At 41.0% G+C, this 26827-nt stretch overlaps 1 protein-coding gene across 3 annotated transcripts in view; it reads left to right on the forward strand.

Moving 5' to 3' along the window:
- Positions 1-26827, forward strand: part of LOC144510730 (triple functional domain protein) — a 589246-nt gene that overhangs the window by 558587 nt on the left and 3832 nt on the right. For all 3 annotated transcript variants that reach the window (XM_078240506.1, XM_078240513.1, XM_078240521.1), the window contains 6 exons: positions 463-490; positions 2173-2335; positions 2433-2554; positions 8505-8583; positions 14214-14414; positions 22147-22285. In XM_078240506.1, the coding sequence (XP_078096632.1) occupies positions 463-490; positions 2173-2335; positions 2433-2554; positions 8505-8583; positions 14214-14414; positions 22147-22285 (732 nt within the window). The remainder of the gene's footprint in view (positions 1-462; positions 491-2172; positions 2336-2432; positions 2555-8504; positions 8584-14213; positions 14415-22146; positions 22286-26827) is intronic.

Here is a 26827-nt window from a genome sequence, read left to right on the forward strand (position 1 = left end):
CTGCTGCTTCACAGCTCCAGGGACCTGGGTTCGATTCCCAGCTTGGGTCACTGTCTGTGTGGAGTTTGCACATTCTCCTCGTGTCTGCGTAGGTTTTCTCCGGGTGCTCCGGTTTCCTCCCACACTCCAAAGATGTGCGGGTTAGGTTGATTGGCCATGTTAAAATTGTCCCTTAGTGTCCTGAGATGCGTAGGTTAGAGGGATTAGTGGGTAAATCTGTAGGGATATGGGGGTAGGGCCTGGGTGGGATTGTGGTCGGTGCAGACTCGATGGGCTGAATGGCCTCTCTCTGTACTGTAGGGTTTCTATGATTTCTATGAATGGAGAGCAGATCTATTAAGAAAACCAGAGGAAATTTATTCTCTGAGTGCTGAGAATGGAACTTGCTATATCACATGGAGTGGTTTAGGCAAATAACAAGATACCTATTGTATTAAGTAATTCTCATTTCTTTCTTTTCAGCTCTTGAACCCAAATTATATCTATGATGGTAAGTTACCAAAATAACTTAAGATTTCACAAAGAACAAATAAACAGGTTTATTTTAGAGGTTTTGATTTTGTACAGCGCGTTTGTGCTCCCATGTACTGTGTTATGAATTTGTACAACAGGAGTTCACTTCGGCTGTTCTCCAGTCAAGAAGTTACAGAGTTCAACACAGATGTCAGGGGGACGTATTTTACACAGAGGGTGGTGGGGGCCTGGAATGCACTGCCAAGCAAGGTGATTGAGGCGGGCACGCTGGGATCGTTTAAGACTTATCTAGATAACCACATGAACAGACTGGGAATAGAGGGATACAAAAGAATGGTCTAGTGGGCACATGAGCGGCACAGGCTTGGAGGGCCGAAGGGCCTGTTCCTGTGCTATATTGTTCTTTGTTCTAGAATTGAGTTGGTTCAGCACTGCAGATTATTGTTATTTTCATTTCTTTTTACAATGCAATTTTCCTGAATATACCAGTTGAACATTTCCACATGTACATGTCAGAGAACAGCCATTGAAAGCAGAACATATTGCCACATGTTTCTTGGGTGAAAATGGAGTGAAAAGCATTATCATATGATCATAGAATAGTACACCACTGAAGGGAGCCATTTGGCCCATCGAGTCAGCACTGGCTATTTTGAAGACCCAGTTAGTCCCACGGGCTCACTTTTTGCCCAATATCCCTGCAATTTTATTTATTTCCTTTCAAAGACTCTTATTGAATTTTTATCCACTATCCTATCAGACAGTGCACTCTAAATCCAAATCATGGATTTCATAAGTTTTTTTTTCCTCTTGTCATCTCTGGTTCTCTTGCCAATCAAATTAAATATGTGTTTTCTGGTTTTCAAACTTTCTGCAAATGGGAACAGTTTCTCTTCATCTACTCTGTCTAAACTCTGTCTGATTTTAGTCACCGCTACAAAATCTTCCCTTAATCTTCTCTGCTCTAAGCAGAATGACCACAGTTTCACTGATCTATCCATAGAACTGCAATCTCTCAACCCTGGAACCAACCTACTCTTCTCTACCCTCTTCAAATTCTTCATCTCCTTCCTAAAGTATTGTGTCCAAACTTGAATGTTATACTTCAGCTGGAGAGGAACTAGTATTTTACATAGGCTTAACATAACCTCCTGGTTTTTACTTCCTGTATTTATGCCTCTATTTATAAAGCCCAAATTAACTGCTTTGTTAGCTGTCCTGTCACCTTGAAAGATTTGTGCACAAGGATCCATTTTTCTCTTCTTGTACCTGCTCAAACATTATGCCATTTAGACAACTTCTTCGTAAAATGCACCATCTCATCCACCCATCCCACTAGCTTATATATGCCCTGTTGAAATATTACAATCTTCCTCAATGTTCACTATGCTTCCAAGTTTCTTGTCATCTGCAAATTCAAGATAATGGCCTGCACCCTCAAGTCCACAGCTTCTACCTTGTATTTTCTTGCCATTTAACATGGGACATGCATTATTTTAATAGGGGAGTCTTGCCTGTAAAATTCTAAACTAGGTTAATTGAAAATATATAGTTCATTGTCTGCACTTACCTTATAGAAAAGCGAGTGTGCCATCCTTACAACATAGTCATGTCTTTTGTAAAGTACGTCATGTTTTCTTGCATTCTTTCATATCATATACTTACTGACAAATTCTGTAAACTACACTTTTCCTCCAGTTCCCCCTGAGTTCATCAACCCACTGACTGATGTGACCTGTGAGACAGGGGAGACTGTTACATTGAAATGCAAAGTCTGCGGTCGTCCCAAAGCTACAATAACATGGAAGGCCCCAGACCACAGCATTTTGAGCAATGATGGCCATAACAACATTATGTACAGGTAGAGAACAAATAATCTGTTATGAGAAAGTATGTTACTGGTTTTTGGGATTCTATCACTACTAATATATAATTTTATTATGTAATGATGGTTACAGTGATTCTGGTGAAGCTACACTTAAAATACTGAATGTGACCACTGACGACGATGGCACTTACACTTGTGTAGCTGTAAATGATGTGGGATCAGCCTCCTCTTCTGCAATCCTGCGAGTTCTAGGTGAGATTTTTGACATTTTATTGTCTTGATAATCTAAGAATCTGATTCATCTAAATTATTATCGTAAAAACTATCTGGCATTTGTTCTTGGTTTCTTAGGAAGTCTCAGAATAGCTTGTTCCAAGATACTCATTCTTTGCATTTCTGTCTCGCGATTGGCTTCAGCTGTTACTGAATTTTTACATTGCTATTGTTTATTTGAATAAATGGGAAGTCCATTGCTTGTTTTTATTTTACCACAGGTAGTTAAGTCCAGGATGTCAAATCTAGTCTTGTGTTAGACCCTAGACTCCTTGCAGATATAAAAATGGTGTGATATGAGTAATGTAGAAATTTGGTTTTATTGTGGTTACATTAATAATACAGAAAAGTGATCCAATTATCAGTTAATGATGCAGTGATAAAGTCAGACCATGGGAGTTACAGAATTTAAACTTAGATTTTTATTTAAATCCAAAATATAACATTAGTATCAAAATTGATCATTCAGCTGTCGGAATGCTGTAAAAATCCAACAAATTCACTGTTGTTCTTTACGGGAGGAAACCTGCTGCCCTGGTCCAGCTTGTAGGTCACTCCAAACTTACACCAACTTGGTTGACTCATGAAATGCCCTCAGAGGTCTCCTGTATCAAACAATGGTCATTCAAAAAGGTCCAGCACCACCTGTTGAGGCTCAGGGCAGCTAGAGATCAGAAATAAATGCCAGCCTAGTCGTAAATACCCATATCCTGAGAATTCAGAAATAATAGATAATAATGATTGGCATTTACATAATGTTTGCATTGCTCATGGTTAGGCTAACAGCACTCCGCGTTATTATGGAGCAACTTTTGAGGTCAGCATGTGCGAATTTAAGCACAAACGTTCAGAAGTTTCTTTCAGAGATACACACTCCTCCACAAGCTGCACTGTATCAGTCCTTGCCGATAGACTCAGCACTGAAATTTATGTGAAGTTGCAGTAGTTACCAAATAGTTACCTACTAAACACACCAGAAAAAGTAAGGTCTCGTACAATCAAAGCTAAGTGATAATTACTACCAAATTACCTCTCCACCCCTGAAAATCTAATTTTACAAGTGCAGAGGCGTATGTAATTAGCATTCGCAATTGTTTTTAAAAATGTATTACATTTTTTTTAAATAATAAAACAAAAGTTACATTCTGTAACTCCAATGGTTTTCTGGCTTTCTTAATCCCATCTTTCTCCACCTTTATTTATTCCGTACATGATTTAAATTTAACTTTATTTCCTGGTTTAGATTGTAGTGATAATTTAAAATCAAAAGCAGGTGAGTTGGGATAAGGAGAAATGTAAAACTTCAAGCCTGACCCCAACCAGCCTCCAACCCATCCACTTCCAAGTTTAACGGAGGGACAGATGACCAGTCCATTTCCAGGAGGCATTTAGTATTATAATGAATCTGTGTGCCTCAGATTTAACCTGCCTTCCAGATTTCACATAGTAGTTAAAGGGTGGCAAAGACTGCTTCATGAAAAGGCAAATACATTTAAGCACTGCATATTGCCTAGGAGCAGGAGGAACGCTTTGTCCCACCCCGAGTTTAATGTCTTCCCTGGCAAGAGACCATGAGCAAAACTTTCCAATTATTTTTCTCTAACTGCTGGCTCTGGCAGGAAAACAGGCTTGCAGCTCCTAGCTTTTCTTGCCGGAGACTGCAGCACTTAGAGAAAAAAATGCTGCAGGCTTGTCTGACACCATCACACTGGCGAGATGGGGCCTGATAGAAGCGGCAAGTCCTAATCTGTGTTTTTAAACCCCCCGCCACCAATACAGGGACCCTCACCCAAAACGGCTCCCGAGAGGGGCCCTGTGACACTGTCAGGTGACACTGTCAGGTGACACTGCCAGGGGGCACCGTCTGGGCACGTTCTCTCTCTCCCCACCCCCACCCTTGGATTATTCTTGTCTTTGTGCCCCTGAGTGGCTCCCTCAACTGCTTCACATTTTTAAATACCTGTTGTAAACCTTGCCGATGTGACACCATGTCAGTGAGGGGGTATTCTAAATGTGGGGGAAACATATGATGGTGAAGCCCTTTAGTTATACTAAAATATATTGAAATAAGGTGAGAACCTCATGATGTCACAGGCAAGGGATGGGTAAAATTGGAAAATTAGATCTCGCTGGCAAGAATCTCATTTTCTGATTCCCACTACATTTTATGCCCACATCCATCACCATTTGTGCTCATGGCAAACATGGATGAAAAATTGCTCCCCACATGTTCAGGAATCAGACTCACAACACTCTCACTAATGTGGTACCAGGCTCCCATGGTATGGTTGTGTCTTCTTCTAGGGTGTTGCCTGGACATGCTCTATTTTCTGAATGAAAGCCCTGTTCCATAACCCAGTCAATATTGGGGCCTGCATATTTAAATAAGGATTCTTCAGTCTGATTGAAGAGCCTCGCCCATTTCTTGCTCTGCTCACAGACTCCACAGATCCCTTTAACAGGGTGCATACTGGGTCAAACATCAATGACAACAAGCCTGTATTCAAAAATATGTGAAGCTTCAAAAGCTTTGCGAGCAACAGTCAGCAGAGTGAATAGCGGATGCTGTTCCTTCGACACTACCTACAAAAGTCAGGGCATTGTGTTTTTTAATGTAATATAATGTCACCAGACATTTTACAAAGATAATATAAAAGATGTTGAACAGTGCGAGCTTTTGAGTGAATTGACAGCAGCAGCAATCTCTAGAAGAGCTAGGGAGAGGAAGTTGCAAATTAAACAATGTGGTGAAGAGGAAGCTGGGGTTCTGTTTTTTTCCAGGGGCACAGTGTGATACTAGAAGTTTTCAGCATTAGCTATAGGTATCTAAATGCTGAGGGAAATAGGTAGATAAAGGGATTTGAGAATAGGGTGGGTAAATGTGGTTAAAACTATTAATACACGTGGAGAATAAATCCATCCAAGACTGGTTAAACTGAGCTGTTTTCGTGTTTAACTTCAACATATTCTATCCAATCTGAGATGATTTTTCCAATAATAACAACTGTTCTGTTTTTCCTTTCACCCACACATTCTCTGATCTTACTCCTCATTTTGTGTCTGCTACAAATTAGGAACAGAGGAGCAGGAGTAAGCTGTTTGCCCCTTAGAGGCTGCTCCGCCATTCAGTAAAATCATGCCTGATTGTGGTCTCAACTCCACTTTCCTGTCTGCCCCCATAATACTTGACTCCCTTGTCCATCAAAAATCTATCTAACTCAGCCTTGAATAAAATCAGTGACCCTGCCTCTGTTACTTTCTGTGGAAGAAAATTCCACAGCCCAACAACCCTCTGAGAAAAAAAGTTTCCTCATCCATATCTTAAAAGGGAGACCACTTATTCCTAAATTGTGTCCCCTACTTCTCGTGTCTCCCAGAAGAGGAAACATCTGTCCGGTATCCACCTTATCAAGTCCCCTGAGAATTTTTGATTCAGTAAGTTTACCATTCATTCTTCTAAGCTCCAATGGGTACAGGCCCAGCCTATTCAACATTTCTTCGTAAGACGAGCCCTTCATCCTAGGAATGAGTTAACTGAACCTTCTCCGAACTGATTCAAATGCAATTATATCCTTTTTCAAATGAGGAGACCAAAAGTGTACATACTACTCCACATGAGGCCTCACTAAGCTGTAGACTACTCCACATGAGGCCTCACTAAGCTGTACAGCTGCAGTAGAATTTATATTCTATTCCACCGGCAATAAACAGTCGCATTCCATTTGCCTGTACCTTCATACTAACATTTTGTAAACCATGTACCAGTACACCCAGATTCTTCTGTACCAAGGAGTTCTGCAATTTCCCTCCACTTTAAAAGTGTATTGCTTTTCTATTCTTCCTGCCAAAGTGGATAAATTTACATTTTCCCACATTATATTCCACCTGCCAAATTTATACCCATTCAGTTAACCAAACTATATCCCTTTGTATACGCTTTACCTTCTCTTGACTGCTTACTTTCCTACCTATCTTTCATATCTATCAAAATTGGCCACCATACATTTGATCCTCTTATCCAAGTAATTTTTGTAAATTGTAAACAGTTAAGACTCAGCACTGATCTCTGTGACTAGTTATAGCTAACCGATCATTTATCCATGCTAATATGTTACCCATTACACAGTGAACTCTTAATTTGTGTAGTAACCTTTGATGAGGGACATTATCAAAGGCCTTTTGGAAACGCAAGTATGTCAAACCTACAGGTTCCCTTTTATTTGTCTTGCCTGTTATTTCTTCAGAGAACTAATAAATTAGTTAAACGCCATTTTCCTTTCACAAAACTATGTTGATTCTACTTAATCCCATTATGATTTTCTAGGTATCCTGCGAAGATGTTCTTATTAATTCTAGCAATTTTGCTATGTCAGATCTTAGACTAATTGGCCTATAGCTTCCTGGTTTCTGTCTCCCTATACTAATAAAGGTGTTAAATTTGCTATTTTCCAATTCACTGGGACAGTCCCAGAATCTAAGGAATTTTGGGAGTTTATAACAAATGCATCAACTATTTCAGCAGCCACCTTTCTTAAGGCCCTCAGATGCAGGCCATCTGATCATGGGGAACTGTCAGCCTTAACTTTGAAAGTTTTCCCAGCATCTTTTTCCTTGGTGGTGGTGATTGTTTCAAGTTCCTCCCTTCCTTTCACTTCTCTATTTTCAAGTATTTTTGGGAAGTAGTCTAGAGAGAAACAGCACTTTCTTTAGTTACTCTTTTCCTGTTTAAATATTTGTAGAAACTCTTATTACCATTTCTAATATTTCTATCTGCCTTTTTCTTATGTTCTAATTTCTTCTCCTTTATTATTTTCTGTTCATTCTTTTCTGGTTCTTAAAATCTGTCCAATCTTCTGACCTCCCACAAATCTTCAGACATGTGTACAATATTTCTTTCAATTTGATGTTATCCTTAACTCCTTTAATTAAGCAAGGATGAAGCATTTTCCCCTGGAATCATAGAATCCTACAGTGCAGAAGAAGGCCATTCGACCCATCAAGTCTGCACCAATCACAATCCCACCCAGGCCCTCTCCCCTGTAACTCCATGCATTTACCCGAACTAATCCCCCTGACACTAAGGGGCAATTTAGCATGGCCAATCAACCTAACCCACGCATCTTTGGACTGCGGGAGGAAGCACCCGGAGGAAACCCACGGAGACAGGGGGAGAATGTGCAAACTCCACACAAACAGTGACCCAAGCCAGGAATCGAACTCGGGGGCCCTGGCACTGTGAAGCAGCAGTGCTAACCATTGTGCCACCGTGCCGCCCTAAGTCTTTCTTTTTCACTGGGAGAAATCTTTGAGAGTTATTGAAAAATCTTTTTAAATGTCTGCGACTGCATCACTACTGTTCTACCTTTTAACACAGTTTTCTTAGTCCGTTTTAGCCAACTCTACCTTTATACCCTTATAATCACCTTTATTTGGATTTAAAACACTTGTTGTGGACCCACATTTCAATCTTTCACCCTTAGATTATTCAGGACATAATTACGACTTTTATTTCCCTTTATCACTCCAAGATTCCCACTACTTACTTCACCTCTCCAGCTAAGAATCTAAAATTATGCTGCTCCATCATTCAGAATTAAAAGTACTCAGACTCATTCATGTTCTTTAATTAATATTGGGTATACAGGGGTGAGTATAAAATGCGCAGGTCTTTGTAGGAGGTAAAACACCTGATATTTAAATGCTTCAAATGCTTAATAATGCATATGAACTACCCCCGACACACAGACATAAATATTGAGTGCCATGCATTATGTGGAAAAATATTGTGGAAAAGAATGATTTGTAGTCATGATTGTTTGAAGCCAAGCCAAGTTTTCTGGCTGCTTTTATTTCAGAAGCAGAGATTGAACTTTTTTATTTAATTTGCATTTGGTTAATGTGATAAAAGTTTTCTTTTGTCATCTTTCAGGACCTGGAAGTGACGGAGTAAGGGTCATCTGGAAGGACAACTTTGATTCTATTTACACTGAAGTAGCAGAAATTGGCAGGTAACATTTTGATTCTCGTCATTCCCATTGATTTTATTTTTTATTTGAGAAGCCTTCCGAGTCCCATTTCTTCCTCTGGAAACACTTGATTGGCCCGGTTTAAGGCAATAGGAACAAGAGTGGATCAGATAGATGTTTGAACCTGCTCCACCAATCAGTACAATCATGGCTGATCTCCTGTCTCAACTCCACTTTCCCTCCCACTCCCCATATCCCTTAATTCCATGGTAGGCCAAGCACTTGTCGATTTCAGTCTGAAATATACTCAATGATGGAGCAGCCAAAATGCTTGAGTGGAGAATGTCAAAGACACACAATTTTTAAGTGAAGAAGTTTCTCTGCTGATATTAATTTTCTTTATTTCCTTGCTCTTATTAACCCATTGGTTACCCTCTAATTATGATATGTAATCTGTGTATTCTACTGTGAAGGCAGATATAAAATGTGTGTTCAATCTCTCTTCCATCTCCTTGTTTCTAGAGATAATTTCTCCTGTCTCTGTCTCCAAGAGATCAATGTTTATCTTAGATATTTATTTTATACGCTTCTAAAACATTCCACGATCTGTTTCTGTGTTCCTGGCTAATTTGTTGTCTATTTTTTTCCCTTTCTATCAATTTTTTGTTCACACATTGTTGGCTTTGAAAAGACACCCAGTCCTTAAGCTTGCAATTATTCTTTGCAACATTGTAAGCCTCTTCTTTTAATCTAATACCATCATTAACTTCCTTAGTAAGCCATGGATGTGATTTTCTTTTTAATGGTATGTACCTTTGTTGATCATTTGAATTGTTTCTTTAAATTGTTTTCCATTGTTTATTTGCAGGCTTACCTTTTAGTCTATTTATCCAATCAACGTTAGCCAACTTGCCCCTCGTACCTATGTAATATACTTTGTTTAAGTTCAAACTTTTTTAGGACTAGAGTTATGACGTTTCAAACTTAATATTTTTCCCAGAGAATCTTTTGCTATGAAATTACTAATTAAACCTGCCTATTGCACAATACTAGAACTTAAATAGTTTTGTCCCTGGGTGGTTCAACAATGTACTGTTCCAGGAAACTGTCGCTATAGCATTCTGAAAATTCATCTTCAGGACGACTTTACCAATTTGATTTATCTAGTCTATTTAAAGATTGAAGGCCCCTATAGTTATTACTTTGTCTTTGCAATCCCAGTTACTTTAGTGGGATTTGGACGTGAGTCCCCAGAGCATAATTTTGAGTTTCTGGATTACTAGTCCAATGACAATGCCACTACACCCCTGCCTTCCTTATTCTTGTTGATGCACCATCCAGATTTAATTAATGTCACAGACACTTAGCACTGGAAGAAGTTGAGAACATAATGTCTTTTTTTACTATTTATTAATTTAGATTAATCAGTTTTTCTCCCATAACAAAAACAAAAATCAATTCACAAAAAAAAGAAATTTTAATCTAAGGAGATTAAAGCAGATGATATGTTATCATGTACTTATTGATGAAAGAATTTTTTCAATAATGAAAATATCTCAGTAAGTCTATGAGTATTCTCTAGCAAGGTAGAATGATCATAGAATCCCTACAGTGCGAAAGGAGGCCACTTGGCCCATCGAGTCTGCACCAACCACAATCCACCCAGGCCCTATTCCCATAATCCCACATATTTACCCTGCTAATCCCTTGACACTAGGGTCAATTTATCATGGCCAATCAACCTAACCCACACATCTTTGGATTCTGGGAGGAAACTGGAGCACACTGAAGAAACCCACGCAGACATGGGGAGAATGTGTAAACTCCACACAGTGACCCAAGGCCGGAATTGAACCCGGGTCCCTGGCGCCTTGAGGCAGCAGTGCTAACCACTGTGCCGCCTCATTATTTATATATTCCTGACAGTAATAATACTCAGTTGCCCTTTGATTAACATGAGTGAGGAGGGTGGATTAGAGCACACTTGGGAAAATTACTAAACTACTAAAGAAAGATCATATAGACCCCAAAAATGTTCTTTGTTAGAAACTGACCCCATTTCATGTTGACATTGGGTCTTATTAATTACTCTGGTACAGTATTATAAGAAAATAATGGAAGAAAACCCAAGGCGGGGGGAATTAGATGCAATTAATAACATGGAATAGTCTCATTAATAATGATCACAATACTTCCAGATTGTTCAAATAACCCATTTGGGGGAAGAAATCTGTCCTCCTAACATGTGACTGCAGACCTATCTAAAATGATCCAGCAAGCCACCCAGCTGCATCAAAGCAGAATAGAAAAGTTGAATATAAAAAAAACCAGATGGATCAGCTAGCATTGGCCCAGGCCACTGACCAGCTAACCTTGTAAATTCTCCACATTTATATCTGGGGACTTGTGCCAAAACTGGGAGAGCTGTCTCACACAGAGCATGTCCCACATGGGGCGGCACAGTAGCACAGTGGTTAGCACTGCTGCTTCACAGCTCCAGGAACCTGGGTTCGAATCCCGGCTCGGGTCGCTGTCTGTGTGGAGTTTGCACATTCTCCCTGTGTCTGCGTGGGTTTCCTCCGGGTGCTCCGGTTTCCACCCACAGTCCAAAGATGTGCGGGCTAGGTTGATTGGTCATTCTAAATTGCCCCTTAGTGTCCCGGGATGCATAGGTTAGAGGGGTGAGTGGGTAAATATGTAGGGATATGTGGATAGGGCCTGGGTGGGATTGTGGTTGGTTCAGACTCGATGGGCCGAATGGCCTCTTTCTGCACTGTAGGATTCTATGATTCTATTCCAGCAATAGCGTGACATAATCATATTCATCTAATCATACCTTGGAGCCAATGTCCCAGACTCCTCTATTACTATCTTTCTCTGTTGCAAGGAAACCAGCCTCTGCCTATCCAATCTTTCTTGATAACTAAAATTCTTCTTTCTTAACAACATCATTGTAAATCTCTTCTGTCATCTCTAGTGCGATCATATCATTGCTGTAATGTGTTGACCACAACTTCACATGGTACTTTAAGTGTGGCTTAACTATTGTTTTATAGAGTTGTCGCTGACCCTTCCTGCTCTTATATTGTATGCTTCAGCCAATAAAGGAAGGCATCCCATATGCCTTTTAATCCCCTTATAATATACCTGCTATCTTCAGGGATCGGTGGGCATGCACTCCAAGATTCCTCTGTTCCCCTACACTTACTAACAAAGAACAGTACAGCACAGGAAACAGGCCCTTCGGCCCTCCAAGCCTGTGCCGCTCCTTGGTCCAACTAGACCAATCGTTTGTATCCCTCCATTCCCAGGCTGCTCATGTGACTATCCAGGTAAGTCTTAAACGATGTCAGCGTGCCTGCCTCCACCACCCTACTAGGCAGCGCATTCCAGGCCCCCACCACCCTCTGTGTAAAAAACGTCCCTCTGATATCTGAGTTATACTTCGCCCCTCTCACCTTGAGCCCGTGACCCCTCGTGATCGTCACCTCCGACCTGGGAAAAAGCTTCCCACTGTTCACCCTATCTATACCCTTCATAATCTTGTATACCTCTATTAGATCTCCCCTCATTCTCCGTCTTTCCAAGGAGAACAACCCCAGTCTACCCAATCTCTCCTCATAGCTAAGACCCTCCATACCAGGCAACATCCTGGTAAACCTTCTCTGCACACTCTCCAATGCCTCCACGTCCTTCTGGTAGTGCGGCGACCAGAACTGGACACAGTACTCCAAATGTGGCCTAACCAGCGTTCTATACAGCTGCATCATCAGACTCCAGCTTTTATACTCTATACCCCGTCCTATAAAGGCAAGCATACCATATGCCTTCTTCACCACCTTCTCCACCTGTGTTGCCACCTTCAAGGATTTGTGGACTTGCACACCGAGGTCCCTCTGTGTTTCTATACTCCTGATGACTCTGCCATTTATTGTATAACTCCTCCCTACATTATTTCTTCCAAAATGCATCACTTCGCATTTATCCGGATTAAACTCCATCTGCCACCTCTCCGTCCAATTTTCCAGCCTATCTATATCCTGCTGTATTGCCTGACAATGCTCTTCGCTATCCGCAATTCCAGCCATCTTCGTGTCATCCGCAAACTTGCTGATAACACCAGTTACACCTTCTTCCAAATCATTTATATATATCACAAATAGCAGAGGTCCCAGTACAGAGCCCTGCGGAACACCACTGGTCACAGACCTCCAGCCGGAAAAAGACCCTTCGACCACTACCCTCTGTCTCCTATGGCCAAGCCAGTTCTCCACCCATCTAGCCACTTCTCCTTGTATCCCATGAGTCTTAACCTTCTTAACCAACCTGCCATGTGGGACTTTGTCAAATGCCTTACTGAAATCCATATAGACGACATCCACGGCCCTTCCTTCATCGACCGTTTTTGTCACTTCCTCAAAAAACTCCACCAAATTTGTAAGGCACGACCTCCCTCTTACAAAACCATGCTGTCTGTCACTAATGAGATTGTTTCGTTCTAAATGCACATACATCCTGTCTCTAAGAATCCTCTCCAACAACTTCCCTACCACGGACGTCAAGCTCACCGGCCTATAATAGTATCCTACTATTGTGTGTTTACTTGCCTTATTTGTCCTTCCCAAATGCATAACCATACACATCTCCAGATTGAAGTTTGTTTGCCACTTTTCTGCCCATCTAGCCAGTCCATTGATAACTTCCTTATTGAAACCTGTGTGAGACAAGTGAGACCTTGTCAAAAGCCATCACATGCAAATTCCCTTCCAAGTCACACATCATCCTTGCTTAGAAATATATCACAGTTCATTCATTTTGACTGGGTCAAAATCTTGGAACTCTCTACCTTAACAGCGCTGTGGGTATACCTCCACATTTGGACTATCACCAGCACCACCTTAAGTGGAATTGAGGATCGACAATAAACTCTGGCCCTGACAATGATACCTACACTCCATGGACAAATGAAACAAAAGCATATTTCCAGTGTGCTGTTAAGAGTTTAATAATTCAGTCCTATGTGTAACTGAAAGTATGCCGCATTATTTAGTTCTTATGCTATTTTGGTGGTATTGCTGGTAGACATTGTGGTGATGAGATTCTTCTTTAGGGTATACTTCAACAACAGGACTTCAAATTGACTACTAATTTTCTTGATGGTTCTGCTACATTCTCATTTTCTTTCTAGATGGAAACAGATACTTGTATTTATATAGTTATTTATCTGAGAAACTTCCCATTGTGCTTCATGTATTACTTTTAAAGTGAAGTAACTGTTATGTAGGAAAACATAGCAGCCAGTTTGCGAACGTTAAAATCTTACAACAGCAATGAGATAAATGTTGGTCAAGTCACGACACTCCCAAATGGAATCTTTAATCTATACATGAACAGACAAGCAGAGCACCTGTGTTTAACATAGCATTAAAAATGACCACCTCTCAAATGCAGGACTCTCGAGTGCACTGAAATGTCATCCTGGATTATATGTTCAAATGCTGGGTTGCAATTTGAACCCCAACTCTATGAATCATAGTATGTCCACAACTATTTAAAATCCAATGGTTTTTTAAAAAAATGAAATATGTTAAACACAATATGTGTATCTTTGGATGAATATCTGGTGAAATATGGAAAGTTATTAAAGTAACAATTATTTGTTTTTGTTTCAGAGGACGGTTCTCTGTGGTTAAAAGATGTGACCAAAAAGGAACTAAACGAGAGGTGGCTGCAAAGTTTATCAACAAAAAAATGATGAAACGGGATCAGGTTATACATGAACTTGGAATTATGCAGAATCTCCAGCATCCCCAGCTCGTTAGCCTTCTGGATACCTTTGAAACTTCATCTAACTACATAGTCATTCTAGAACTGTAAGTGATGATTGTCTTAATCTTGTTGTATCCTCCATTCTCCATTTCACTTTAAAGCTATAGGATGTTTATCATGACAAGGTGGCTTCTCTACACCATCATCAGTGGTGCATTGAGATTCCTAAACTAAAGGGATTATACTCCCATTAACTTTTTCTGAAATAGGATTTCTGAATGGTATTTCTGTGAAAGGCTATATCTAGCATCATATTGGCAAGAGGGCCGGCATGGTGGCACAGTGATTAGCACTGTTGCCCCACAATGCAGGGACCTAGGTTCGATTCTAGCTTTGGGTGACTGTCTATGTGGAGTTTGCATGTTCTCACCGTGTCTGTGTGGGTTCTCTCCAGGCGCTCTGGTTTCCTCCTACAGTCCAAAGATATGCAGATTAGGTGGATTGGCCATCCTAAATTGCCCCTTAGTGTTAACATGTGTAGGTTAGGTGGATTGTTCTTGCTAAATGCCCAGGGTAACAGGGCAGTGTGGAGGATGCTCTTTCAGGGAGTTCGTACAGACTTGATGGGCTGAATGGCCTGTTTCTGCAATGTAGGGATTCTAATGTTCTAAAATAAAGAAGCCCGCTGGTAAAAGTTTTTGAACTTGTAATATGTTTTCAGGACTTTTGTTGCAATGTGGAATTGCTGCAAGAAAATCCACACAAGTGGAATAAACACAACAGAATCCTGTCGCATTGGAAAATTTTCAAATTCTTTTAAATGTTTCAAAAATACATCATTCCGGATGTATTCACAGTTTGGTTTTTCAGCCAGGTTTTTTTCATTTAATTTGCTATTAGTATGAAATCATCACCATCTGTTTATTTTTTAAAAGTCAAGAATTCTCCTAGTGCCACTTTTGTGTTCATCAAAAGAATGGGTTTGTTCAGTGATGGAAAACAGGCACTGAGCAGTCAGATCTCTGGGCCATATAGTTTTACGGCAGTATCGCAGCATATTGCAAAAGTATAACAGAAAGAGGAAACAAGGCAGAAATTGCTGAGGAAAACTATATTGCTAAAATCTTCCTAAATGCCCTTCGATGGTATTTAATCATTTTTTTGTTTGTCAAAATGATTCACTTTTATATTTTGCCATTCTTCATTTGGGCGGTACGTTGGCATAGTGGTAAGCACTGCTATCTCACGGTGCCAGGGACCCAGGTTCAATTCTAGCCTTGGGTGACTGTCTGTATGGAGTTTGCATGTTCTTCCCTAGTCTGCGTGGGTTTCCTCCGGATGCTCCGGTTTCCTCCCACAGTCCAGAGATGTACAGGTTAGGTGGATTGGCCATGCTAAATTTCCCCTTGGTGTCCAAAGATGTGGTCAGGTGGATTAGCCATGGTAAATACGTAGGGTTACCGGAATCTGGGTGGGATGATCGACCTGGGTACGATGCTTTTTTGGAGTATCTTCAGCTGCTTCTAAAAAACACATCCATCTCATGATTGACTTTGCCCAGGATTTTTGTTTCCCAAGCAAGGGTGGGTTCCATGTACAGTTTGCAAGCTGCAGTGCAGTGCAACAGGAGTGCAAAGATGAGCTGGTTAAAAAACCTGCCTCGGTTCCTAGGATATCAAGAAAACTCTCCAATCTGTTCTTACCTCAGCCCATCACCCACCCCTATTCCACCACCCCCCTCCCCGCCCACTTTCTCTATATGCTTCGCACTCTTCATGCCTCACAAATCTCCTCCATAGCCATTCACCCGGTATCTAATTAGTACAGTCCTCAGGAATCATGCAATAGTAATGGGTGCAGGTGAAAAGTTTAAACCTGTGACCTTCTAATAAAACTATCATTCAATCCTCTGTCACTGATACTATGGCCCATTGAAAAAAGTTTAAGTGTCTATTAAATTGTGTGAACAAACAGCAATATATTCAGGAAGCACATCAACATCTTAAAACTGTCAATCACTCCCCTGAGCAGCTGTGGCAACAAAGCTGAGTACACTAACAGATTTTGGAACTCAGCCAAGCATTCATAATGGTCACAGCTATCAACATGAAGTTTCAATAGCAGACTCCTCTGAACCTGAACGAACAGATGGTGCCTTTTCCATTTCAAAATAGATTGCCTGTCAATCAATGGAAAAACTTAACTTTCAGAATATTCCTGATTTACAGCAGGTTTCCACTGTTGGTCACCAACTCTCCATGAAGAGTTCCCAAAGTGTGTACACCTTCTTCCTTTAATCTTTAGCAGCCACATTTCCATGACCTGTTGTTAGGCAAACTTGAGGACAGGTCTTAAATTAAAGCCACTGTCCCATAACATAAACATAGAACAGTGCCGTACAGGCCCTTCGGCCCTCAATGTTGCACCGACCTGTGAAACCAATCTAAAGCCCATCTAACCTACACTATTCCAATATCATCCATATGTTTATCCAATGACCCTTGAAATGCCCTTAATGTTGACAAGTCCACTACTGTTGCAGGCAGGGCATTCCACGCCCTTACTACTCTCTGAGTAAAGAACCTACCTCTGACATCTGTCCTATATCTCACCCGTCAATTTAAAGCTATGTCCCCTCGTGCTAGCCATCACCATCCGAGGAAAAAGGCTCTCACTGTCCACCCTATCTAATTCTCTGATCATCTTGTATGCCTCTATTAAGTCACCTCTTAACCTCCTTCTCTCTAACGAAAACAACCTCAAGTCACTCAGCCTTTCCTCATAAGACCTTCCCACCATACCAGGCAACATCCTGGTAAATCTCCTCTAAACCCTTTCCAATGCTTCCACATCCTTCCTATCATGCAGCGAACAGAACTGTACGCAATACTCCAAGTGCGGCCGCACCAGAGTTTTGTACAGTTGCAGCATGACCTCATGGCTCTGAAACTCAATCCCCCTGCCAATAAAAGCTAACACACCGTATGCCTTCTTAACAACCCTATCAATCTGGGTGCCAACTTTCAGGGATCTATGCACATGGACACCCAGATCCCTCTGTTCATCCACACTACCAAGTATCTTACCATTAGCCCAGTACTCTGTATTCCTGTTACTCTTTCCAAAGTGAATCACCTCACACTTTTCCGCATTAAACTCCATTTGCCACCTCTCAGCCCAGCTCTGCAGCTTATCTATGTCCCTCTGTAACCTGCCACTTCCCTCCGCACTGTCTACAACTCCACCGACTTTAGTGTCATCCACAAATTTACTAATCCATCCTTCTAGGTCATTAATAAAAATGACAAACAGCAGTGGCCCCAACACAGATCCTTGCGGTATACCACTAGTAACTGAACTCCAGGATGAATATTTCCCATCAACCACCACCCTCTGTTTTCTTACAACTCGCCAATTCCTGATCCAAACCACTAAATCACCCTCAATCCCATGTGTCCGTATTTTCTGCAGTAGCTTACCATGGGGAACCTTATCAAATGCTTTACTGAAAACCATATACACCACATCAACCGCTTTACCCTCATCCACCTCTTTGGTCACGTTCTCAAAGAACTCAATAAGGTTTGTGAGGCACGACCTACCCTTCACAAAACCGTGCTGACTATCCCTAATCAAATTATTCTTTTCTAGGTGATTATAAATCCTATCTCTTATAATCCTTTCCAAAACTTTGCCCACAACAGAAGTAAGGCTCACCGGTCTATAATTACCAGGGTTGTCCCTACTCCCCTTCTTGAACAAGGGGACAACATTTGCTATCCTTCAGTCTTCTGGCACTGTTCCTGTAGACAATGACGACACAAAGATCAAAGCCAAAGGCTCTGCAATCTCCTCTCTAGCCTCCCAGAGAATCCTAGGATAAATCCCATCCGGCCCAGGGGACTTATCTATTTTTACCCTTTCCAGAATTGCTAACACCTCCTCCTTATGAACCTCAATCCCATCCAGTCCAACAGCCTGCATCTCAGTACTCCCCTCAACAACACTGTCCCTCTCCTGTGTGAATACCGACGAAAAATATTCATTTAGTGCCTCTCCTATCTCTTCAGACTCCACGCACAACTTCCCACTACTGTCCTTGACTGCCCCTAATCTTACCCTAGTCATTCTTTTACTCCTGACGTACCTATAGAAAGCTTTAGGGTTTTCCTTGATCCTACCTGCCAAAGACTTCTCATGTCCCCTCCTGGCTCTTCTTAACTCTTTCTTTAGGTCCTTCCTGGCTAACTTGTAACTCTCAAGCGCCCTAACTGAGCCTTCACGTCTCATCTTAACATAAGTCTCCTCCTTCCTCTTCACAAGAGATTCAACCTCTTTAGTAAACCACGGTTCCCTCACACGACTGCTTCCTCCCTGCCTGACAGGTACATATTTATCGAGGATGCGTAGTAGCTGTTCCTTGAACAAGCTCCACATTACAATTGTGCCCATCCCCCGCAGTTTCCTTCCCCAACCTATGCCACCTAAATCTCGCCCAGTCGCATCATAATTTCCTTTCCCCCATTGAGATAGATTCGCTCCTTCAGAATTTTCTCCAATAGCTTCCCAGACTCTCTGGTCTACAGCTTCCTGGCTTATCTCTACAACCCTAGTCTGAGGTCACATACCAACCGACTCAAGAACAGCTTCTCTGCTGCTGTCAGACTTTTGAATGGACTTACCTTGCATTAAGTTGATCTTTCTCTACCCTAGCTATGACTGTAACACTACATTCGGCACTCTCGTTTCTGTCTCTATGAACGGCATGCTTTGCCTGTATAGCACGCAAGAAACAATACTTTTCACTGTATGTTAATATATGTGACAAATCAAAGCAAACCCTTCTTAAATAGCGAAACTACATTAGCTGTACTCCAGTCCTCTGGCACCTCCCCCGTTATCAAAGAGGAATTAAAGATTTGGTTCAGAGCCTCTGCAATTTCTCCTCCCTTGCCTCCCCCAGCAGACTGGGACAGAATTCATCCGGACCTGGAGATCTGTCCACTTGTCCAAGGCCAACATCTCCAATGCGTTCAGGAGAAAATTAAAATATTTTGTATATATTATAGAGCTTTCAAATTAAAAAAACACCAAATTGCATTAGCTTTCGAAGTATGTTTTAACATTTGAACATATTGTTACTAATTCCACACGGCGTAATAAAGACCTAGGAACAAACTACAAGACTACTGTAATTCAGTGATGCAGTTCAGCCATCATAATATCTGTACACTTGATTTGAGTGGTTTATGACCATCATCTAAATTCCTTGAGATGACATTACACCATGATTTTAATGTTCCGGAAATAGTTGATGTTATTTATCCCTATCTGAACAATCATAACTGTATCCTATTGGTTGGATGTTAAGCTTAATCAGACTTTTAAGGTGGAACATATCACCTTATTTTTGACAGCAAAAGAAATACAACCTTGACACATAATGAGTACTGGCCCAGTTCATGCTGGATGGTTGGCTTATGCTTTTTTCTTCTTTTTCCTCTTCTCTGTGCCCCAACTCTTCTCAACATCTTGATCCACTCAAGATTATTGAACTAACATTTTCTCTAAGAGTTCTTCTCCACTGCCTCATGGCACTGAGGTTACCCCAAGTCTCTTACTCTTTTTCAGTGGTGGACCAGGAAGGATTATTGACAAGGCCTTTGCATCCTATGAAGATTTAGTTGATTAAAGAATACCCTGCAAAATGTTGAGTTCTTTGTCTAAACCTTGGTTAAAGCTCACTTTTAATGGCATTAACCTACCATTAGCTTCTTAAGCCTTCGCATGTATCTTCTGCTCATGATCAATCAGGCCAAGGCTTATCTCATTTTCTTAACTCACCCCAAGCTGTTCCCCATGACCAGTTTCATTGCCCCAAGAAATATTCCACCATTGGTCTTCAAAGCTAAATTGTAGAAGTCTCAGTTTGTTTCTGTCTTTCACCATTTGTTTATGTCCTAAGCTGTTCGTAATAGCTGTGAATGAACTGTATATAATGACTATTCAGTCTATATATTCTAATTCCTTATCAGGCTGTTGAACCATAGTATTGTTCACTAAAATAACTTTTATTCTCCTTCCACACACTAATTAACTTATGCCTCAACAGGGTCCTCATTAAGCAAGCTTGAATGAAAGGCCCAACATAGTTTTGTAATATGGTTGTTTGTTTTAAGTAACAGTTGTTTTCTCACAGTAACTGAGTAAGAGATCTCACAACACCAGGTTAAAGTCCAAAATGTTTATTTGGAATCACGAGTTTTCAGATCACCTGATGAAGGAGCAGTGCTCTGAAAGCTCGTGATTCCAAATAAACCTGTGGGACTTAAATCTGGTACTGTGAGACTTCTTACTGTGCCCACCCCAGTCCAATGCCGGCATCTCCACATCATCACAGTAGCAGAGGTATTGTCTGCCATGAGCCCTTTCTCGAGCTATCATCATCTAAGAATAATAGTTCCACAGATAAGGGAAGCTAAATCTTATGCAGTTTGCAGTGTGTATGGGTTATTACTAATTTCTAATACTGATATATATGCAGTGTATGTTAGGAAAAGATCATGACACATTTATGTCAGCAGCAACTCTTAAGTCAGCTGTGCCATTTTACTAAATGCAATAACTCTTCATCTTCTAATTCCATCTCTCCTACACTTTCTGCAATTACTTTAATTCCCTTATTTCCTAAGTATCCACTGTCAATTTAAACATCTCAATTGATTTTGAGATAAAACATTCTCACAACGCCGGTGTGAAGTTTTTTTTCCCTTGATCCACTTGTAACTGCAGACTTGTTCAAATTTTAAGATTGTATCATTTTGTTGATTATGTGAAATAAATTGTTCCCTATCTGTCTTGTCAATTCCTTTCACTATTTTAACCTCAATTAACTCCTTCACCGTAGGTAATATAACCCAAATTTATCCAGTCTCTTATAGTTATGTTCCTGAGACTTGTCATCTGTTGAACCATTGCTGATCTCCCTTCAAGCTGTTGATGCAGATGCCAAATGTTGGAGTGTGATACCCAAAATTCAAGAATTTACTGTGTATTTTTCTATTGAATTTCCGCAGCTTATTATTTGGTACTGGTGGGAGGACCGGTTTCCTCCCATTGTCGAAAGATGTGCAGGTTAGGTGCATTGACCATGCTAAATTGCCCCTTAATGTCCTGGGAGGTTAGAGGGTTTAGTGGGGTAAATATGTGGGGTTACGGGGATAAGTCCGAGGTGGGATTATTGTCGGTGCAGACTCGATGGGCCGAATGGCCTCCTTCTGCACTGTATGAATTCTATGATTCTATATGCTGGATTTAAGTAATATTTTTGACAACATCTGCACTGTCTCTTTAATTGAAAAGGAAAAATATTTGAAAATCACAAATACAAAAACGTGATGTTCAATAAAATGTCAAGGTGAGGCATATAGAACAGATCAAATTGAATTAGTTTTTTTTATGATAAAGTTACAAGTTATAATTTAGGTGGCAACTTATGCATTTTGTAGCTAAATGTACTTCAAGGTTATTTGATCACATTTCCTTGTTGTCTGTGGACCTTCCTGTACACAAATTGTCAGTCGTGTTTCACTACAACAGTGACTACACTTCACTGGCTCAGATGCACTTTGGAACATCTTGATGCCCTGAAAAGCATTGTAGAAATGCGAGTTTGCTATTTCTTTCATTTTGTTTAACATATCTTTCTTCAATGAGTTTACAAACTGGAGAGAAATGTGCTGTAATAAATCAAAATTAATGCATTTAATAGGGGAAAGACATTTAAAAAAACACATAATTTTATCACCATGCTCACAGAATATTTTTATTTTTCAGAGCAGACCAGGGTCGCCTTCTCAACTATATAATAGAGTGGGGGAATTTGACGGAAGAAAAGGTGACATCGTATCTCAGAGAAACTCTGGAAGCTGTGCAGTATTTACACCATTGCAGAATAGCTCACCTAGATATAAAGGTTAGTGAGACCAGCTCATCGTAACAACTTAGTAAAATTCATACTTCTGAAAGAGTGATCTGTTTTTACTATCATGTCTAGATGCCCCTTAAATACCACTATCGTACCTGCTCCTACCACCTCCCTGGGCAGCGCGTTCCAGCCATTCACCACCCTCTGTGTAAAAAATAATTGCCTCGCATATCTCCTCTAAACTTTTCTCCACGCACCTCAAACCTATGCCCCCCTAGTACTTGACTTTTCTACCTAGGAAAGAACATCTGTCCATGCCACTCATAATCTTGTAAATCTCCATCAGATCACCCCTCAACCTCTGTCGTTCCAGTGAGAACAAACCGAGTTTATCAACCTCTCCTCATAGCTAATACCCTCCAGACCAGGCAACATCTTAGTTAACCTCTTATGTACCCTCTCCAAAGCATCCATATCCTTCTGGTAGTGTAGCTACCAGAATTGTACACAATATTCTAAATGAGGTCTAATTAAGGTTCTGTTCAGCTGCAGCATGACCTGCCAATTTTTATACTCAATACCCTGACCAATGAAGGCAAGCATACCGTATGCTTTCTTGACTACGTTATCCACCTGCGCTGCCACTTTCAGTGATTGGTGGACATGTACACCCAGATCTCTCTGCCTGTTAATACTCCTAAGGGTTCTACCTTTTATTGTATAATTCCTACATGCATTGGACCTTCCAAAATGCATTATCTCACACTTGTCCGGATTGAACTCCATCTGCCATTTCTCCGCCCAAGTCTCCAACCGGTCTATATCTTGCTCAATCCTCTTCACTATCCGCAACTCCACCAATTTTTGTGTCGTCCGCAAACTTACTAATCAGATCAGCTACATTTTCCTCCAAATCATTTATATATACTACGAACAACAAAGGTCCCAGAACTGATCCCTGTGGAGCACCGCTAGTCACAGCCTTCCATTCAGAAAAGCACCCCTCTACTACTACCCTCTGTCTTCTATGGCCAAGCCAGTTCTGTATCCATCTTGCCAGCTCTCCTCTAATCCCATGTGACTTCAGCTTTTGTACCAGTCTACCATGAGGTACCTTGTCAAAGGCTTTACTTGAAGTCCATGTATACAACATCCACTGCCTTTTCTTCATCTATCATCTTCGTCACTTCCTCGAAAAATTCAATCAAGTTAGTGAGGCACGACCTCCCCTTCACAAAACCATGCTGTCTATCACTGTTTCCAATTGTGAGTAAATCCTGTCCCAAAGAATCTTTTCCAATAATTTCCCTATCACTGACGGAAGGCTCACCAGCCTATAATTTCCTGGATTATCCCTGCTGCCCCTCTTAAACAATGGAACAACATTGGCTATCCTCCAGTCCTCTGGAACTTCACCTGTAGCCAATGAAGATATAAAGATTTCTGTCAAGGCCCACAATTTCCACCCTTGCCTCCCTCAGTATTCTGGGATATATCCCATCAGGCCCTGGGGACTTAACTACTTCAATGCTTTTTAAGACACCCAATACCTCCTTTTTGATATCGACATGACCCAGAATATCTACACACCCTGCCCTAGGCTCCTCATCCATCAAGTCCCTCTCTTTGGTGAATACTGAGGCAAAGTATTCATTTAGTATCTCGCCCATTTCGTCTGGTTCCATGCATAAATTCCCTTCACTAAATCCTTTCCCTGGCTACCCTCTTGCTCTTTACATATGTATAAAATGCCTTAGGACTTTCCTTAATTCTGTTTGCCAAGGACTTTTCATGACCCCGTTTAGCCCCCTAACTCCTTCCTTAAGTTCCTTCCTACGTTCTTTATATTCTTCAAGGGCTTCATGTTTCCTAAGCCTTTTAGACCTTGTAAGTGCTTCTTTTTTTCTTTTTTGATAAGGCTCATAATATCCCTCGTTAGTCAGGGTTCCCAATACTTGCTACACATATCCTTCATCTTCACAGGTACATCTGCTCCTGAATTCCAATCAGCTGACATTTAAAAGACTCCCACATGTCAGATGTTGATTTACCCTCAAACAGCCTCCCCCAATCTAAGTTATGGACTGGTAGGATATAAGTTAACATTCTTAGTTGGCAACCTCAACCATAAATTATGGATAAATACTAAGTATAGGCCAAGTGCTTCTTACAAGAAAAAAGGAAACCAGAAGAAGAATCTCTCTCATCAATCTGGACTACTTGCTGGTAGCTGATTTGGAGAGACAGTGGCAGTGAGTTGTATCCCCCATCCCATGAAGAGATACTGTACATTACAGTCAGACAGCACGGCACATTAACTCCAGTGAAAAATCCAGGAAAATAATTAATGCCTTATAAATACTTCAATTCCTGATCTATATTTAGTAATTCAATTATACAATTTACGAAAATAGCACCACCATTGAAGTAATTGAAAATATGGTAAGTGGGCATCCTGCTACAGGCTGTACTTTGCAATGGTGAAACCAAACAGCACCTACAGCTATTTATGTGCAAATCAAACAGTATTGCCTAACAGGTGCACATAACACAGTTAAGATCTGGAAATTGATGTCCAAGCTGCATGTCCTATGTGAGCGACAAGAAAATGGCAACTCGCTAACTGACACACATTGTGGGGATGATTCTCAGCCCATGTTCGCCATCAGAGAGAACAGTGACGTGGGCAGAAAATCTGGAGAGAATTAGGAAACGCAATTCTCTCCAGAGAGATCACATTTCCCAATTTTCCCTGCCCCTCGCTGATGATGTCATAAGGATCACATCCACAAATGGCATGAAACTCATTTTAATAGATATAAATATATATTTTAATATGATAAGCCAGCTCTCACTGAATATTCATATCAAGTCAGCGAGATTTACAGCAGCTTTTTGAAAACGGAATTCAATTGAGAGGATCCCTGTGGAGGTGAAGGTGGAGAAGTGGGGTGGGGGGGGGTGGTTTGGCGGAAAAGGAGTGGGGCATGCCTGGACCGGGCCTTTGCGTTGCCCCCTTGCACAGGTTGACACTGCCAGGTTGGCACAGTACCAACCTGGCAGTGTCAATTTGTGCTGTGGCATGTCTTTGTGGGAGTCCCATGGCAGGGAGGGTGAGGGATGGGCAGAGAGGACTTGCTGGCACTAGCGGCAGCAGGCACTGAGGTGAGAGAATGCTGGCATTACTTCTGCAATTATTGTTCAGTGGGAGGGCTGAGCTTCTGATGATTGTTGAGGGGGAGCTCCCACTGATTGTCCAGTGGGTCTAAAGGTCAGTGCTGATTAGGGTGCCCTTTAATGATGGTGCCCCGATGTCTGTGGAGTTGAACGGCAGCTCTGTAAGGCCCTGTCCTGCCAATGTAAACATGCTCACTCATTTTCTTTCTGTGAGACGCTCAAGATCTGGAGAGAAAACTGTGCAACTGAAGAGCTACATGCCAGTTTACAGTCTGAGCTTGACACTTCGAAAAGTATAGCAAGATTGTGTATACAATACATTTATAGACTAAAGTCTTAACACCAGAGTACCTCCCTTGCACTAAAAATTAACTTTTAGAAGTATGGAGCTTAAGCTTTTCGTTATTGTTGGAGATTTTAAATTAAGATTTTTTTCAACTTTTACCGTCTGTCACCTTTTATCATTCTCTTGCTTTTAATCCAGCATTTCTTTCCCTCTATTTTGCTTTCTGTGTATAATTTGACATTGAATTCACTGTTCAAATTGGTTCTGATGATGCACTTAGCAATTCATTATTCTGATTTGTTACAATCAGATCAGGAGGGATTGAATGGCTCTCCTCTTTTCTCTCTTCGTCTTTGACCGCTACAGGTTTATTAAAACTAAACGGATATGCTTGTCAATTCTGTGTGTGTCTAACTGTATATGTGTTACGACTATAAAAGTCACAAGCAGATTTTCCTGAGCTGTTTAAATAGAAAAGAGGATTGCTTTTATTGTACTTAAGTAAAAAAAAATCAAAGTACTTTGACTTTCACAGGCATACACACTTAAAGTTCACATGCAGACACCAATAGATTACAGAGGAGGGTGTTGTGTCTGCCGCACAGTCTGTTTTAACTCTTATGCGATAGACAAAGGATTGCAAGTAGACTACTTGTTAGTACAAACAATATTTATTTAAAACACACAATCAATAATCACCCATCCAACCAACAATAAGTTATCTTTCAGAAAATACTAAAGTTCAAGTCCAATACTAGACCTTGACTTAACTTTGCGTGACTGGCAAGTACCCAAGTAGATATTGGCCTTTATCTGTGCGCTGGTCTCAGTAGCCCTCTGCGTAGTCTGGTCTGGCACTCTGGCTCTGGTCTTGCTTCTCGGGTGTGGTGGCTCTCCTCGTGCTGATCGTTGCTGGCGACAGTCACCGTTGTTGTAGCTCGTTCGTGGAGTCAGCAAAAGAGAGAGAGAGCTTCTGTTGTGCAGAAGCTTTTAGCTCTCCCTGGTTTCGTGTCCTTTTAGGGCGGTCTCCTGATTCTTGCCAATCAATTGATCAGGGCTTGATCATCCTGATCGATAAGAGTCCAATCAGGTGCTGCCACACCAATCTCTGGGTGTACCCAACGGCC

Source organism: Mustelus asterias, chromosome 2 (genome assembly GCF_964213995.1).
Source record: "Mustelus asterias chromosome 2, sMusAst1.hap1.1, whole genome shotgun sequence".
In the NCBI taxonomy this organism is placed as follows: Eukaryota; Metazoa; Chordata; class Chondrichthyes; order Carcharhiniformes; family Triakidae; genus Mustelus; species Mustelus asterias.